Raw genomic sequence first — 18,363 nt, forward strand, 5'->3', positions numbered from 1 at the left:
CATTCAGACCCGACACGCTATTTAACATTGTGTACTCTACTACTACTAGTACTACTCTAGTACTACTCTAGTACTACTCTACTGACAGACAGACAGAAAAACTGTCACTCTACGCGGAAAAGCCATTCGTCCAAGTCAAACAGCCTTTATTATTGATGTTATTTATTCTTTCTCTTGTTAATGTAATTTTCAACATGCAGGTTGCATATTGTATTATAATTGTAATTGCATGTATATGTGGGCTCTAGGGAATGTCCTAATATGAGATTTTTATATCACAGTTTCACGCTTATTATTCAGAAAATGTCTAAGTATCAACTATATCCAGTTAGTTTTTATAGTGTAAGCGTATTAATAATGGTTGTGTCTGAATAAGCTACACAGAAGAGAATGTAGGCTGCAGGGACAGAGACGACGGCGACTTCCGACCGACTTTAGTACATTAGCTAGTTACGTTTTTATTCCTGTGACTCGGGGTGGGGGGGGGGGGGGGTGATTAAAAGGGTGGATGATCATCTGGGACAAATTCGAAGTGTCGGACTCCCCTTAGCAGTCACTTTCCATCTTCTACAACAACTCCCTGGTCATTTTGCTTATATCCAAAATGCTCCCGCATATTTAAGTTTTTATTTTATTTTTAAAAGGCTGCACCGTCTCTTCCCTCTGACATTTTTGCAGCTCTACTTCTCATCGCTTCCTCTCAACACACAAAACAAACCCGTGTTGCGTGACACGCACAAACAACACGACTCTTCGCGGGTCGACAACGCAGGAATCTGACGCCGTAGATATCGTAGCTTCTACGATTCTTTTGTACGTTATGTAGCCGCGGTTAGCGGTGAATCCAAACATGCCTAGTGTGCTCATGTGTATTTGACAACAAGCTCATTTGAGAGAAAGAAATTCTGTCTCTCCTCGGACTGACATTACTTTTACACCGCTGCTTGTTCTCAAACATAAATGACTCGTTACTGAAGATTCGACCCGGACCCCTCGGTGCCCCTCCTGAAAACATCTAACAGAGAATTCAGCACCTCCTTAGAAACAATCACACACCAGCCAAACAGTAAACGGGGCTTTCTTTTTGATTGTTCTTCAAACAAGAGAGTATCTTTTGCCTTGTTATTGTCCCAGCATGCCCTGAGAGCTATCGATAACTAGCAATGACTTTGTTTCTGTTTGCATCGCAGAACAAGAAGTTTTGTTCCCGCTCGGCCCCCGTTAGCGTCTCCGCAGCAGGATTCGGTCGGCTCTGATCAGTGCCACTTGGCTGTTTATGCATTCCACTTGGGACTCCGCTGCACCCTCACATCGGAACAGGAAGAACTCCCCCAAAATACCCTTTAACGGGGAGAAAAGAGGGAGAGACCTGTAGGAGAGCAACAGAGGAGGGATCCCTCTCCCAGGATGGACAGAAGTGCAACAGAAGTCACGTGTGATGCTCAATGTCTGTCTGCTCCGTCAACCGTTCCTCTTGTGGTGGAACGAGCACCTGCTCTGAAATAGGAACTTTAAAAAGTCCTTAAAATGGCGTTCTAACTTCAATCGTGCCTAGTTCTTGAGATGCAGACACAATAAAACGCAGAGGTTCTTAGAACAAAGATCTTAGAGGTATGAAGAAGTTCCTCCTGGTAGATGAAGGAGCCGTCACAGCGGTGCGGCTGCATGCTGGTTTTTCCACTGTGCTGCACATCGCTTTGACACATCCAACCGTCAACTGCCCTTCATGAATATTTTACAATCGTCATGTAGAATCTGTCAACTGTGATTACTCGATCTTCAGGAGGTACAACAAGCAAGTATATGTTCTCTAGTAATGGGTACATTGCATCGGCTTTCTTTCCTCTTGCAGCATCACAAAATATATTTTCACCTGTTTTTAAGAGACGTCCTTTGTTGCCATGGGAAGACGAGGCCAGCCTCACTGCAGTGAGAAAACCGAGGAAATAGTGAGCACATCTCTCACTCAGTACTTTATTCAGCCCCCCTCGAGCTAATCTGGGAGTGCTGGAGAGAAGCTCTTCTTCACGAGTACAGTGTAGCTGACAAAGAGTCCTCTCAGATGGGCGACTCAGTGAGTAAACACAAACATGTTTATTGTTATGGAGCACATGATGCGAGTATGGTTCTACAGACTAGTTGTAAACACGAGTGTGCTGTACAGTTTACACTCCCGGTTAGCCTGTCTCCATCTTAAGGCGACGAAATCCGCTCACTGATGAACACATATTTAATTTGCTTAATCCACCGTGCTAAATGCTAATTAGCTTAATAATCAGTTGCCAGATTGCTCGTCTTCAAGGCTAAATGTGTTGAAGTCAGCCCAGTTCTTGTTTATCTTATTTAGTGTTGCCCTAAACAATCAGCGATATCTCCGTTCTGTCATTGCAGACATGGAAGCTGCAGGAGTGGCTGCTGGAATCATATTAACACATATAAGTAGATTTTAAAAATACTCTTTTGAAGAGGACAATTAGAAATGGACTGTGACGTGAGTCATGTTGCCAGTAGCCTCACTGCTGCAACATTGTTCGGCTCTTGAATGAAAGAGTTGGCAAACAATTCAAAGTAACGTCGCAACGTTGGGGGGGGGGCTGCCAAAACAGACCTGAGATCAGCTTTGAATCAGGTTCATTCACTGAATGGACTCCAGCTACTGACATACTTCCTGCTATCAAGGGGCCTTGACATCAATATTTTAAACAACTTCATAGAATGAAAACATGCTTAGCCGCGTGTATCTTGGCTGCATTAAAACAGGAATAGAAAAGCACTTTTATTTGAAATTTCATTGAAATCTTTCATTGATTTTTAGGTGAATTTATGTATTTTAATGAGCTGTAGAAGGAAGGCACAACGTCAGGCCCACGTTTTCTCTTGAAAGTAATTCAGTTAAAGTATTTTCTGCTGCTGTTACCGAGGTCAAAGGACAAACGTCTGATTAATCATGATGGAGGACTCAGTCTAAAAACGCATTAGCCCTAATCCCTCCATATCTGAAGAAAATAAAACTTATAAATATCACTGCTGGGAACAAATGAAGCCATGACTTCATCCTGACAAATTCATATGACTTCACTTTCATAACCATGGAAACATGACGAATAATTGGATTTTAAGAAGCTAAAGAAGGCTTCAAGTAGGTCAGTGTTATGGCAATGCCGAAATCTGGTGTGTATGAGAGCTGGAATCAAAGGGGTTTGAGTATTAAACTGGCAGCGGTGATAAAGTCAGAGCCGCCTCACTGAGGCCGCGACCAAAAGCCTCTTCCTCCTGAGCCAATAAAAGACCCTGGGGAGCTTTCTTTAAAGGCCTTTTATTTTCAGGGAATAAACCTGGAACATATTTAATTGTGAATATTCTAATTTAATCAGCACAAACTACGTATCCCAGCATCTGATAAAAAAACTGCTGCTGGTGTTTAAGATGCAAAAACATGTCATCATCTCTAAACACAGTAATGATGTAAAGACATCCCCGGTGTTTTCCTTCTCCTCCTCTCCTCATTTCCAAATGTTTCCCCCGCAATCAAACGTGTGTGTGCACAAAGCCCACAGGCAGGAGTGTCACACAAACAAAGTCAGCAAAAGCAAACTGCAGAACCATTACATGGAGCAATACCCCCCCCCACCCCGTCCTGCTGCCAATCAATGGACTGTGTGTAGACCGGGCAGGGGCGGGGCCGACAGATCTCAAATCAGCAGAAAGACGATTTCTATTGATCCGGCTAAATCGGTGCAGACAGATGCAACCCGTTCACAGCTCTGGCAATCCACGGATCCCTCTCCGTCGGGCTCTGACCTACATTACGATGACAAGTAAACACAAGTTCAGAGGACACGTCTCGAGTCTCTTCCTCCCGCTCATCCCATCTCTTCCTGTCCCACATCTCACCCGCTGCCTCACCCTCCTCCTCCTCCTCCTCCTCCTCCTCCTGCTCCCCTTCCTGGCGGTGTGGAAAAGCCACGTTTGTGCTAACAAGATTAATTACAAAGTGGCTGTAAATTAGTCTTATTTTGGTTTGTAGCCGCGAGGCGCTTCTTTGCAGCTCTGCAGTGTTTTTTTCCGCCATAGACGATTAGTGTTGTGCATCGTCGCATTTTTTTTTTTAGTTGCCCACTGTTGCAATTTTACGGTGGAGTCATTGCTGCTCCATTTAGGGGGATCATCAGCATTTGTCCTGGAGCGCATGAAGTCCATTTCGCTCTGTTTTCGTTTTTCTAATTTTAATTATTTTTTATTTTTTATTTTTTATTTTGAGGCTTTGTCTGGTGCGATACTCGAGCTGCTCTCAGCCACACAGACGTTAATGTACGAGGTCAGAGTGCTGAGCTGGCTTCACACACTTACAGCGATGGGAATTAACACGAGAGTGACTGAAGAGTCATTGTATTCCACTTTGAGTCTATTAGACGTGTAGTATGTGAGCAAACACACAATGACACACACACACACACACACACACACACACACACACACAACAAACTTGGAAGGACATTGTGATTTCTTTTCACGCAGGGCCTCGAAATAGACTTGTTTCCATGACGATCTGCTAGATGCACCTTTTAATGTCATGCAATCATGTAATCGGAACGAATAAGTTCTGAAAAACATGTATGATATAACTAATGTACTGCATATAAATGTACAATATACTGTGGGCTATTTTGATGGTTTAGAAATGTGCGAAAATCGAACAAGAAAATGGGAAATAATAGATTTTGATCAATTTGTTTTGCAGCACTAACACACTGCAGTTTCTTTTTTTACTTACTTAGACAAACTCCGGTGCATAATTAGCACTTGATTTGTGTTTTCTCCCAATCTTCTCTTCCCTTATTAGCACCAGAAGCGTCGTCTGAGCTGTGAACGTTGCACGAGGAGCCTATTTATTGTAAAAAGAGGTGATAAGTGTCTGCAGCAGGAAACAAAGCTTAGATGCTCGAAGACATAAAATCAGTGGAACTGGGTTTAAACCAATCCGCTCATTTAAACAAAAAATACAAAAAAAAGAGAGAAATACAAAGTAACAATGAACTTCAAAGTGTTTCAGACAATAACATTTAAATAATTAAACAATAGAAATGAACGATAAATAAAAAATTAACTGTTTAATCAAACATAAAACATGTAAATTTGAGGAGTGTTTTAAAGTTAAGGAAAGTAGTTTTAAAGATTTAATTTGGATCCAAACAAAACAAAGAAACCAGCCCGAAGCTCTCGCTGTCATCTGCCACTTGTTCCCATCATCCCTCAGCCGCTGCAGACCCAAAGCTCTGACCTCAATCATAACGACCGTTCTCACTTCCCCGTCACAGTTTGACTCCTCGACCTCTTGCTGTTGCTCTGGAGAGCAAATTAGTCGGCGACACCGACACGAGTCTCCAGTTTGACCCAGAACATCCCGACACTTCTGGCTGCTGGTGTCACGAGCTGAAAGGACGACTTCATCCACTTTTTCTACGCAGTTTAATTTAACCAAAACTGTGTTGTTCTCCTCGCGCTACAGAAATGTACAGTACATTTGTTTATTTTTGGAATAAAAAAGTAATTTAGACGTTTCCAGACATTTGCCAAATGGTATTTCGTTGTGCAGTGAAGCAACTACTTCCACCCAGCTGCAGCTGAAATGAGTCTGTTATTTGATGCTTTGTATACAGTGAGCAAGAGATTCTATCATGGAATCACTGTCTGAGTGGAAACAAAAGACCTTCTGCATCAGCAAACATGGAACAAATAGAAAAGAACAGAAGAGCCTCCTGATTGACAACAACTATATGTAGACTTCATTCATTTTTGCCATTTTTAATGGCATACACTTGCACTGTGAAAGATCCATTTTGTTTGTACTGAGTTCAATTTCTTTCCTAATTCCATTTATTAGTTTCTTCAATTAATAAGTTTCAAACTACGACGCTCCACTGCGGTCGCAGTTAACACGAATTTAAACAAAACACTTGCTTAGGTTTAGGCAACAAAACCACTTAGTTAGGTTTAGGAAAAACATCAAGGTTGGGCTTAAAATAAGTACGTTAATCAAGTAAAACGTAAACAACGAAACATAAGTACGGAGAACACGTCACAAACATCAGTAACGTAACTTCAAAACAACACAACAACACTTTGGGACACAAACACTGGTCTCCTGGGTGAATGTCCTGTGTTTGTTTGACCCGACCACGGGTGGGTTTTTTCAGTCTTTATATTTCGTCATCACAAGCCCGGAGCATTTTCTCTGAGCATGTAATAATGACGTGGATGGGTTTACACTGTTGTAAAGCCCGGTGCGTCTCCTACAGACGCTAACGGAGCCTTGTGCATCGGTGACAAAGCGTCGGTATTTATCCAAGAAACACAAGATTTAAAGTGATGCTTTTGTGTCATTCTTTGTGGAGAAACTCAGTTTTGTGGATCTGTTAATTAAATGAGAAGTGTGTAGGATCAAGTGACATCTAGTGGTGAGGTTGCAGATTGCATCAAACTAAATACCTCCGCTCACTCCTCCCATTCCGAGGGTGTCGGAGAACTACGGAGACAGTGTCTGTCTGGTTCTGGGCCTCTGTAGAAACATGGCGGTGTAACACTGCAGACACCATGTAGATGTACACACATGTAAATACAAACGGCTCATTCTTAGCTAACAGAAACTGAACTTAGTTTCAGGTCGTTATGCACTAAAGAAAACATACTTAATTCATATTATATTCCATTTCTGCTAATAAATCACCCTGAATCCTACACACTGTCCCTTTAAATGAGTGTTAGCCAACTAAAAATGTCTTTGGTCGAGGACAGCACTACTTATTAATATTATACTGTTAATTATGCTTTGCCTACTGGTTTGATGGTATTAAATGGTATTTACACTTCCTGTTCCTTGCTGACAAATGGACACAAAACAGTGTCAAAACTAGCATAACTTTCAACAACAACTTTCGAGGATCCACCATCAACACCAACTCAAAAAATGCAACAGCTGTTTAATTAAAAAATCTCACCAGCAGAAGGTTCACATCCTGCTCGGGTCTTATTTTAGAAGCAACAATAACAAAAAGCACCTCCTCTACCTCAGCTTGGTTCTCCTCCACCTCCTGCTGCTCAGCAGCGTGATGCCAAACTGGAAGGATTATAGAGCGAGGGGGTCTGCTTTAAACACTAAAATACCCCGCCCCCCCCTGACCTGAAAACATGATCCTTTGTTCCACTTTGGGCAAATATGACATTGCTTGCGATCTGATTTAAGCAAATATATTTGTGATGCAATAAAGAAGCAATGGAGGCTGTGAATTCTGGTGAAAATGCGGCTGTTTGTAACGTACTGAGAACAAGGATGGACAGCAGAGAAGTAGATCAGGCTGCAGGAGAGGGTTTGAGGAACATAAAAACATTTTATTTGCCTTGACCCCGGGTTATCGCTGCAACCCATTGTTGGTGCTGTGAATTCAAGCTGGCCAGAGCTCAGCTCAAACTTTTCAGAGCCACGTTTTCAGCCGGTGTTATATATTCGAGACAAGCTGTGCTACATATGTGCAAACTGATGTTCTTCTGTCCGTCACATGCCGCACACTGTCTCCTCACGCAGCATGTGGTCATGTTGCAAACTAAAGAGTGTGAAATGAACGGCGTTGACGCAGTCGAGGTTTCTATAAATCAACACGGATATTAGCACTTAAAGGTTTTCTGTGTTTGTGTGCAGTTTGTCATTTCTGCAACATGATGAATTCATGTACATTTACTCCACTGATTCTGCTCCTGATTATTTTTGTTGTTGATGCTGCAGGTCTGCTGTGGTTGATATCTTACTCAGTGGTTAAAATGGTGATGATCGATGTCTTCTGTGTGAAGCGCTTGATGCTCTGGTGTATTTCTTATTGTTATCTGTCAGGCCTACTGTGCTGTCTTTATCGTTGGACTTTATTTTTTGTCATTTCAGCTCAAGCTGTCGCTGCACACACTACAACCTCCCAATTCTCAATTGTTTTTTTGTTACTGCCTCTGGAACTTCTTGGTCTCGTGTCAAAAACTGGACAATCACAGTGCTGCACACATCACTTTGCAATAGATTCCGGCATTTAACGCTCATAAATGTAAAATGTATTTCTACAATACAAACCCAGAAGAGGCATGGTGAATTTGAGTGACAATTCAGGCAGTTTTACCTACAAAACGTATACGTTCATTGTTATTGTTGCGATATAGCTTTTGGCCACTTGGGGCAGCAATGAGCACAATGGTGCTGAGCAGCGCTCCGGTCCATGAGTAAGGAAGAAGCAATGCGCCATCTTGGATTTTACATTAATACTGTAGAGTGCTGCAGGGATTTTATGAATTTTTCCAAGGCCAACAGGAAGTTAGCATCACACTGGTTACCTCAGTAAAAAGCAGATGGCATTTTTCCTTTGGATTTTGGATTATTGCAGAAAATAAGCTTTGTGGCAAACAAATGTTTATGATACTTAATCTTAAAAGTAAAAAGCTAACGTTATACGAACACCACGGTCACATATAAACACAACGAGGCTGTGAAGGCGGACTACTCGGCATTTAAAAGTTTTGTTGTCTCATTTAGCCCCTTATTTCAGACATCTAACCAAAAACACATTACAAAAACACTTTGACTTCCAGACAAAGGAACCAAAAGTGCAAATCTGAAAATGTATTTCCTGGTTTTAGGACTCATTCCTGCAGCTCTCCATTAGGGCTGCAACTAAGTAGTTGTTTCATTATTGGTTAATTGGTTTGTTATGTTTTCAATGAATCATTTAGGCTATTAAATGTTAGAAAATATTCAAAAATGGTAATCACAACTCCCCAGGATGATGTTTTAAATGTTTTTAATTTGTTAAACCAGCAATGATGTAAAACAGTCGAGTGCTTTCACCCTCCTAGAAGTGGACGTCATATGTGTTAAGTCCGGATCAAAACTAGCACCGTCACATGATCTGCAACATTAATACGGAATCAACGGATCATAAAGAAGAATTATCGCTGTCCATTTAGCAACAAAATCCTCTATTGATGTTCCTCGTCTTCAAAATGGAACTTGTTATTTCCTTTCACTGAGCTCTTAGTTTCACTTTGATGGTGTTTCAACAGACGAAGCTGCATCGACCCCACTGTACTTTCTGATTGCGGGGAAATCAGCAATGACGATACATAAAAAAATATATAAGTTCTCAAGATCTGTTTCTGTCAAAGTCAAACAGCAAGACTGTCGGGATGAACTCCAGCCACTCACTTCCCGACTCTTTCAAATAAAAAATTTAAAAAACAGTTTATGTCGCTGCTTGGTGCGAAAGTTGCTATTTACATGAGTCTATGTGACATTATCACAAGTTTATTTTGTACAAATGTGATGGCATGTCTCTAAGGACTGTAGCTTTATGTTAGATGAGATCCCTTCTGAGAATCTATGTGAGAACTTACTGTCAGTTGAGCTGGCGGAGGTGGAAATCCCACTCATATAAATAATCTTTAGCGACGAGAGGCGTTGATGAGATGAAAAATGAAACCTATTTGTGTCGTGTCAGGAGGGTCGTCCACTAATCGGAAGATCGCCGATTCGATCCCCGGCTCTTCTAGTCCGCATGACTGTCCTTGGGCAAGATATTGACCCTGCTGATGCTGCCTGGTCACGAGACTCGTAAGTCACACACTAGTCACGTGACTCGTGAGTCATTAGTCACACGAGTCGTTAGTTACCCTCTAAGGTGGTGCCTGTTAGCACCTTGTAAGGCAGCCTCTGCCATCAGTGTGTGAACGTGTAAATGTTCATGAAGTGTGAAGCGTTTTAAAGACTCGAGAGGCGCCAAATACCGACAGTTGGTCAACACAGGACTGAAACTAAAAGTTATTGTGTACATTTTGTCTTGTGAATCGGTAGTGTCTTTACACGGGAGTCATTAGTCACTCTCTAGTATCGTGAGTTGTTAGTCAGGTGAGTCGTTAGTCACTCGCTAATCACCTGAGTCGTTGGTCAATCAGGAGTCGTTAATCAACCGCTAGTCACGTGGGTCTGTCCCGAGTCATTAGTCATTTGCTAGTCACTTGTTAATTGTTAATCACACGCTAGTGATGTGAGTCGTTAGTCCAAAGCTGACGCTAGAAGTGTCCCTTTAGCGTAACAGTTTAAAGTGCATAACCACTGACCAAGCATTGGTATTTGATTAATTGGGAGTGAGAATTTTTTGCCGTGTGTGTGTTCATGTTGTCAAGAAGGTTTAATAAGAACGGTGTGCTATACACGAAACATGCGAGTCATTTTCATCGCCATTCATTGTAACTTTAGCACTTTCAACTCTCGTCCCAAATGTAAAACCATATAATCTGCTTTGACTGTCTGACCAGAGATCCCAACCACTTTACTGTCTACGCAATATTGAGGTCACATTCAATATCTATGAAAGTCTAAATTTTAAATGAGATGTGCGAAAAACTGGGTCTGGACGAACCACTCAACGTGTAGAAGCTTGTAAATTTCTCTTGAAAAGGTGGCGACGCTGAGGTCTAACATTCGCCATCAGCTGCTACGAAGACTTTTATTATATAAGAGCTCCTCTGTTTTTACCTGGAGCATCATAAAACGCTTGGCTTCTCAGGAGAAGCTCGGCGTGGTCATGCGGTCGTTATATATCCCAAGAGGCACCACACACACACACACACACACACACACACACACACAGGGAGTGTGCCCATAACAAACACTGTGGCCCCTCTTTGACAGTGTTTTATAGCTGAGAGAAGATGAAGAGTTGAAGAGGTCACTCGTTCCCCCGAGGGAGATTGCATCTCGGCAGCTAGATTGCATTTCAGCGTTCAAGGCCTCATCTCATTCCATTACCAATAAGAACAGAAGTATGACAAATCAAAGTAATCCCAGCAAGGTAAACCACAGGGGGGCCCGGCATCCCCTCAAAACTCTGTGACAAAGTTGCAACAAGATTGCGCACAAAAGAGAGTCTGTGGCAACAGGAAAAGAAAAAAACCACACACATATGAAGCCAAGATCGAGATCTTTAAATGTGAAGCTGAAGCTGTGGACCATGACAGGGCTTCACAGTGGAAATGAAAGTGATCTGTTGTGGGAGCTACTGGAGTGAGATTGACAGAGAAAGACAAGACACCGCGGCGGAATCGTCCCCTCGGCAAACAGATACGATCATCCAGATAGAGCGGATTGACAGCGTTGATGGGCTGAGAAAGAGCTGCCGTGTGGGGAGGAAGGGGGGAGGAGGAGGAGGAGGAGGAGGAGGGGTGAAGCAGAGGTAGGTGAAGAAGAATCCCAGCGTTGTGATTAACGAATCTACGCAAGCTCCAAATATGGGAAGCTCAAGACAGAAAACAAAACAAAGCAGTGTACACCCACGCTTGGAAGTACTGTATAGGGAACAGAAAAAGCTCGACTCACCCACACAGTGGGCTTTGTTACACATGATCTAAATGCATGACCCGTCTTTTTCTCCCCCCCCCCCCCCCCCCCGCTCAATCCTCACTCCTCTCACATCACTCTGGTTGCACATACCAGAGCTCGACAAGATTTTAAAAAAATATGAGTAAACATTCAAAAGTCTTTAGTTACTTACGTGACTCGTCAGCCATGTGAGTCGTTAGTCACGTGAGTCGTTATTCACTCGCAAGTCAGGTGAGTCGTTAGTCACTCGCTAGTCAGGTGACTCGTTAGTAATGCGAGTCATTAGTCATTTGAGTCGTTAGTAACTCGCTCGTCAGGGGAGTCTTTAGTTAATCGCTTGTCAGGTAACTCGTTAGTCACTCGCTAGTCAGGTGAGTCTTTAGTTAATCGCTTGTCAGGTAACTCGTTAGTCACTCGCTAGTTCGGTGAGTCTTTAGTTAATCGCTAGTCAGGTGACTCGTTGGTCACTCGCTAGTCAGGTGAGTCTTTAGTTAATCGCTAGTCAGGTGACTCGCTAGTCACTCGCTAGTCATGTGAGTCTTTAGTTAATCGTTGGTCACTCGCTAGTCAGGTGAGTCTTTAGTTAATCGCTAGTCAGGTGACTCGTTGGTCACTCGCTAGTCAGGTGAGTCTTTAGTTAATCGCTAGTCAGGTGACTCGCTAGTCACTCGCTAGTCATGTGAGTCTTTAGTTAATCGTTGGTCACTCGCTAGTCAGGTGAGTCTTTAGTTAATCGCTAGTCAGGTGACTCGTTGGTCACTCGCTAGTCAGGTGAGTCTTTAGTTAATCGTTGGTCACTCGCTAGTCAGGTGAGTCTTTAGTTAATCGCTAGTCAGGTGACTCGTTGGTCACTCGCTAGTCAGGTGAGTCTTTAGTTAATCGCTAGTCAGGTGACTCGCTAGTCACTCGCTAGTCAGGTGAGTCTTTAGTTAATCGTTGGTCACTCGCTAGTCAGGTGAGTCTTTAGTTAATCGCGAGTCAGGTGACTCGCTAGTCACTCGCTAGTCAGGTGAGTCTTTAGCTAATCGTTGGTCACTCGCTAGTCAGGTGAGTCTTTAGTTAATCGCTAGTCAGATGAGTCTTTAGTTAATCGCTAGTCAGGTGAGTCTTTAGTTAATCGCTAGTCAGGTGAGTCATTAGTCACTCGCTATTCAGGTGAGTCTTGAGATACTCGCTAGTCACGTGAGTCAAAAGTCACACAAGTCCTTAGTCACCCACTAAGATGAGTCCTTAGTCACTCTAAATGCATGACATGTCTTTTTCTCTCTATACTCCCTCCCTGCTCGATCCTCACTCCTCTCACATCACTCTGGTTGCTCATACATAGCTCCCCCTAAAAAAGATTTTTTTTAAATATGAGCAAACATGCAAAAGTCAAGAAAGCTAAACAAACACCCTCCCCCACCCGACCCCCCCAAAAAAGCTTGCACACACTCAGAACAAATACAAGATTCAAGACTCACCCAGAAAAGGAGGTTGAAGAAGACCATTCCGTATCGCAGGGCCATCATGCAACCCTGGGCCATCCTGCAGCGCCGCAGTTCTAGGAGGAATATGAAGGAGAGGTCCAGGTAAAACACCACATACTTCTTCCCCTGCTGGGCGTAGCGCCCCTTGGACGCCTGCGGCCCTTTCGTCGTGTGGAAGCCGAACGCGAATGGCGGCCGCTTGTACTCGAACTCCCCGCTGAAGCGGTGAAACCCGGAGGTGAACGGCGGCGACTCGGATTTGCTGTCCAGAGACGGACTGCGCCGGTACGGAGTCTCGTCTGTGCTCGAGCGTCTCATTGTGGGAGCCGGACGAGCCTTTTAAAGAGTCACTGTGTGCGCTTCAGGGTCCGAGCAAAGTCCTCAACGAGGGACCAGAAGTTATTCCACTGAGTGCTGATGGATGTTTTTGGTGTTGTTTTCTCCAGTTTGCCTCAAACAATAGTTACAACCCCTATCAACCCCTGGAAAGGCTAATTGAATCCCCCCCCCCACCCCCCAAAGGTATGATCACACTTGATCTGACTTAATCTGGAAGATAACGTGCTGCCATTCACTTCCTCTCTTTAATCCTACAGGTCCACTATATTCAGCGGGGGGCTTTGCATAATCCTGCTGCAACACTTTGTGTAATTCCGTGTGTTTAGGACACAATCCCAACACACACACATCGGCACACCACCTCTCCGTAATCACTCAAACGCAGGTGTCGACGCTCCGAGAGATAAAACTCTGGTTTGCCGTTTCATCTCGCAACGGTTCAATCGGGTAAACGAACCGGAGGGGCTCTCGACTCGACCTCCCCCCCCCCCCCCCCCCCACCCCCCACCTCCAAGCTGCTTTGCGGTGGCGCGAAACAAAGATGATCCAGAAAACGTTCCTGCCTGGTCTCATGAGAGATTCCTGAGCAGGTGCTCTCTCTCTCTCTCTCTCTCTCTCTCTCTCTCTCTCTCTCTCTCTCTCTCTCTCTCTCTCTCTCTCTCCGGATCGGAGGTAATAGTAACCCCTGATCCGGGCCAATCAACTTCTGCTACTCAGTGACACATCCAGTGAGAATGAAAAGAGTGTTTCGGGGCACGTGTGTTGACGCTGCCGATGTGTGCTTTTTGCTGACGTGCAAATAAAATAGGAAAAAATGAGAGGGAATGATGGTGTTATGAATGTATGGAGAAGGTCGTAAAGAGAGATGAAGCGATAAATAGCGCGTGCGAGCGGACCATACTTTGGCTTCTTTAATTCCTGCCTTGCCCAAATCCCCCCCGACCCCCCCTTGGCTGCTTTTGCATCTGCCCCAACTTGTCCCTTTTTTTGTCTCTGAAAAGTGTCTCGAGGTTACTCTGCCTCTCCCTCCACAACCTGCTCTTCACACATCCAGCGATTCGCCTCCCTCTCCCACTCCCTCTTATTCTCCTCCTGCGCCTCACTCCTCGCTCGCCCTCTGCGCTGACGGCGGTTAATTAATTTCCAGACCCTCCTCATCAGCGAGGCAAAAGTGTGCGGCGTCCCCTCTTCTTTCCTCCGCTACGGCTATTTTCGCCTCCTCTTCTCTGAAGTGGGCAAGGAGATCAAGGTGTCCACCGGGGTCATGGCCAAACGCGGCGCGAGAAGAACGTGCGAGTCAGCTCCCTCTGAGAAGCTAAGAAAGACTGCAGTGTTTGAGCGGTAGTCCGGCGTCGCTGCCTGGAGCTCCCTCCCCTCTTTCTCTTCCACAAGCTCCTGTTCTCTCTCTCTCTTTTTCTCTCTGTGTTCCCAACACTCCCCCCACCTCCCCCTTTTCTTTTCCTCACAACCGCCGATGCGCTCCTCTCCGCGCGCACAATCTCAAACACCCCATCCCTCCTCGGTAACTGTCCCCCAAAACCTGGCAGCGCGAAAAAGGCAGGAGCAGTTATTCATATTCTGGCCACACCTTTACGAGGGAGAACAGCCAATCAGTGTCTCACGGCTCCCGTCCCCCCTCGTGCACACTGCAATCGCATCCCACCATCTACCAGATTGCACACACACATGCACGTACACTATGTACATGCACCACACGAAACCTGGTGTGTGGTTAAAATACCAGAATCCTGCTGCACTGGTGCTTCCTCCTCCTCCTCCTCCTCCTCCTCCTCCTCTCTGCCTGGAACTGATTCCACATGCAGAGGTTGTTCTTGTGTGCACACCCCAGGCTGTTCTCTGCACACGCTTGCTTGGCTACAGTCATGTTCCACTCTCCCTCTGGACCTGGACTTGGGTCATGCTGCATTCACGATGCCACACTTCCTACAGATATTCACCCTACAAACAACTCGACCCCCAGAAAGTGTGCCGCTGTTTCGAAACATACTGGGACACACTGTTGCCGACATTCACACGGATATACCTGCCCGCTCTCCGCAAACCTGGTGGTCACCATGGGGTCAGCTGGCTCTATGAGTCCAGAGGGACGTTTCAAGGCTGCAAAGGTTCTGACTTTGTTCAAGTATTTAATGGATTTCTGTTCTGTCGGCTGCATGTGTTTTTGTCAGACTGCAGAGGCGGCAGCCAAAGAGAGTGAATGTGACTGACTGACATTGGTTGGAAAGAGCATGCATGACCACATCACATCCTGACTGACGCTTGGTCAGGACCCCGTCCAGTCACTCTCTAACACACTTTGTAGTCCAGCGTGTCAGACTATGACGCTCCACTACGGAGTAGTAAATGTGATTAACAGGAACTCAAAGAAAAACATCTGCTTAGGTTTGTTTATATGACAAAACCACATGGGACATTTAGGAAAAAACATTATGGTTGAGCTTAAAATCAGCTTCATCCTCCCAGTTCTGAAAAGTGAAGCCAATGCTGAAGTGTCTTAAAACCTGCATTCTCTCTACTGTCCACCAGGGGGCGACTCCTCTGGTTGTATAGAAGTCTATGAGAAAATTACTCTACTTCTCTCTTGATTTATTACCTCAGTAAACATTGTAAACATGAGTTTATGGTCTCAATCTCGAGTTTCAAGTCGTCTTCATTACAGCATGATGTTCATTTAGTACATTATGGTCCATTTAGAGTCAAACAGACCATAAAGCAGGGGATGCTTTAGGGCGGGGCTACAGTGATTGACAGGTCGCTACCACAGAGTTTTCCGACCTTGGAGTTGACCATGTTTTCGTCTTACAACTTTAACCCTTTCACAGTGTGTTTTCACTTCATGAAAGTTTCATTATAACATATTGGTCAGCTGCAAATGACTTATTCAGCGTTCGGTTGTAGCTCCACCTTCTTGTGTCACTTCTAGTTGCCAAAAACCAAGATGGCGACGGCCAAAATGCCGAACTCAAGGCTTTAAAACGGCAGTCCACAAACCAATGGGTGATGTCACGATGACTACGTCCAATACAGTCCATGAGGTCAACAAGCAAAATGGGCAAATATATATATTTTGTTAATTTCATTTTGCCTATGACACCACTTTATACTAGCAAACAGCATGGTTCACGTTAACTAGGTTTCCACTCAAATGAAGCACAGATCTCAACCGAATCAGCTATAATATCGGCAATAGAAAATGCTAATTAACGTGTGTTTCCATCCACACGCATTATACAGATGTCAGGCTCAGTTGATAAGTTGGTGGTGCTAATTCTCCAGTTAGGTGCCATTTAGTAAAGTGTGTTATGAATATGATATTTAAGTTTGTTTCATGTATTAAATTGTGGAAGGTTACAGTCTCTTCATCGCTCCACAGACATCAACTTTTCCTCCTCAGCCGAGTGTTAACGCTTTTTTTTCCCTTTTCTCTTTATTTTCCACGTTTCCACCCAGCTGTTTTCATATGCAAATTGAAAAAGTGCATAAAAACACATGTGGATGCACCTGTAGACACATTACAGCTGATCCACGTTCCAGAGAAGTGTCTGTAGCTGTAGTTTAACCAATAAAGGTTTTACAAGGAACAGCTGTTTCCTCTACAAATATATTTTTTCTTTGATACTGAGCATGCTTCTTCATACATAATGCATATTGTTGAATCACAATACAAACATATGTGTACAGCATGTGGTTCATTCCACTTATATGTACATTATATGCAGAAATCGGCACAATCTGCCATCATTTTCATGAAATATACAGTCTGGGACGATGAATGAAGCAGGAGACTCATTAAATGTCATTAACATGAAGCAAAACACCTTCCTGCTAATCATTTATGTAAGCCCCAAACCTGACACATCCACCGCCACACACAACACATCTCCACCGCCGATTCACACACACACACGCACACACAAACAAAGTAAGCGTACAGTGGCGCCCCGAGGGTGGCGGCAGCTTTGATGTCCTCAGCCTCTACAAATACACAGAAGGAGAAAAAGAGGGGGGGGGGGGGGGTTGCTGCAGCAAGGAAACATGATACACAACATGATGAAAGAAATCCTCTTGTTAAGAACAAAGGTTTTATAGGGCTCATATTAAAGTACTTTATGAATCACTGGGCTGTAAAGAAGAAGGGATGTAGATGGACTGACGTGCTCAGTCAGATACACAAAGTGCGCTGCGCTGCACTCTGGTCTCCATGCAGTCATAAACAGGAGTCTGGCTGGCTTTCCCCTTGTTTAAAGCTGCAATATGAGTCTCCTATGAATATCTCCACTAAATGACAAAACAGGCTACAAGGACAACGGCAGTGTGCACTGAGCGGCAGTGCGAGCGTACGAGAAAGGCTTTCCACAAGACTGGCAAATTATTTAGAGCTGTTTGCCTGGTAGAATTTCAGCTTATGCAACTGCAATCATTGCAGCTCACGCTTTTAACATGAAGCTATTCTGGGAAAGTTAAAATGTTCAGACTTTACTGTTTCAAGGCAACCAGTGATTTTCTCCTTGGACATTATTAGGAGGCTGTAAATCAACGGTTACAGCCTCACCGTGCAAAGAAGGGTCGCTTATGTGCATTCATGATGTTTACAGGGATGCAGAAGGCAGAAACTTCTTATCTCTACGTTACATCTTGATTATAATTTCTTTTTTCTTGATCACATTTCAATCTTTTTGTTTTCGAAATGTCTCAAATTATGTTTCTCATGGTGATATTGATGTAACGGATGAAACCACATGGTGGACTCTACGGGTCAGATTGATCTCTAAGTGGATGATTATTATAACCAAATTTGTTTTCGTTATTTCTCACGCAGATAATCTAATTGACTTTTCTATATTTATGACATGAATATAAAGGAAGGAATAGGACGACTTTGCTATTTACTAGCTGCCAGTTCTTCTAACTTTTCCCTCACCAAGGACTCGCTCTGGGTGAGGGTTTTTGCCCTTTTTCGGCCGGCTCTGTTTAAGAATTCACGTTAACTGGAAGTGTCGATAGTGTTTTCATTCAGTGTCGTTTGTCCCGTCCATCAAAAGATGCTCTTTATGGTTTCCTCTATTGATCAGAATTGACTAAATATCATATAAACAAGCTCAGTAATAGTATTTGACAGTTTTG

The 18,363-nt window shown here is 43.9% G+C and overlaps 1 protein-coding gene across 1 annotated transcript in view; it reads right to left on the reverse strand.

The window, feature by feature from the left end:
- The window catches only part of tspan4a (tetraspanin 4a), a 97,495-nt gene extending 84,298 nt beyond the window's left edge, over positions 1-13,197 (reverse strand). The window contains exon 1 of the mRNA XM_076078718.1: positions 12,874-13,197. Coding sequence (XP_075934833.1) covers positions 12,874-13,197 — 324 coding nt within the window. The remainder of the gene's footprint in view (positions 1-12,873) is intronic.
- Between the last annotated feature and the right edge of the window lie 5,166 nt (positions 13,198-18,363).

Source organism: Anarhichas minor, unplaced genomic scaffold (genome assembly GCF_050575085.1).
Source record: "Anarhichas minor isolate MPS153535 unplaced genomic scaffold, ASM5057508v1 ptg000067l, whole genome shotgun sequence".
In the NCBI taxonomy this organism is placed as follows: domain Eukaryota; kingdom Metazoa; phylum Chordata; class Actinopteri; order Perciformes; family Anarhichadidae; genus Anarhichas; species Anarhichas minor.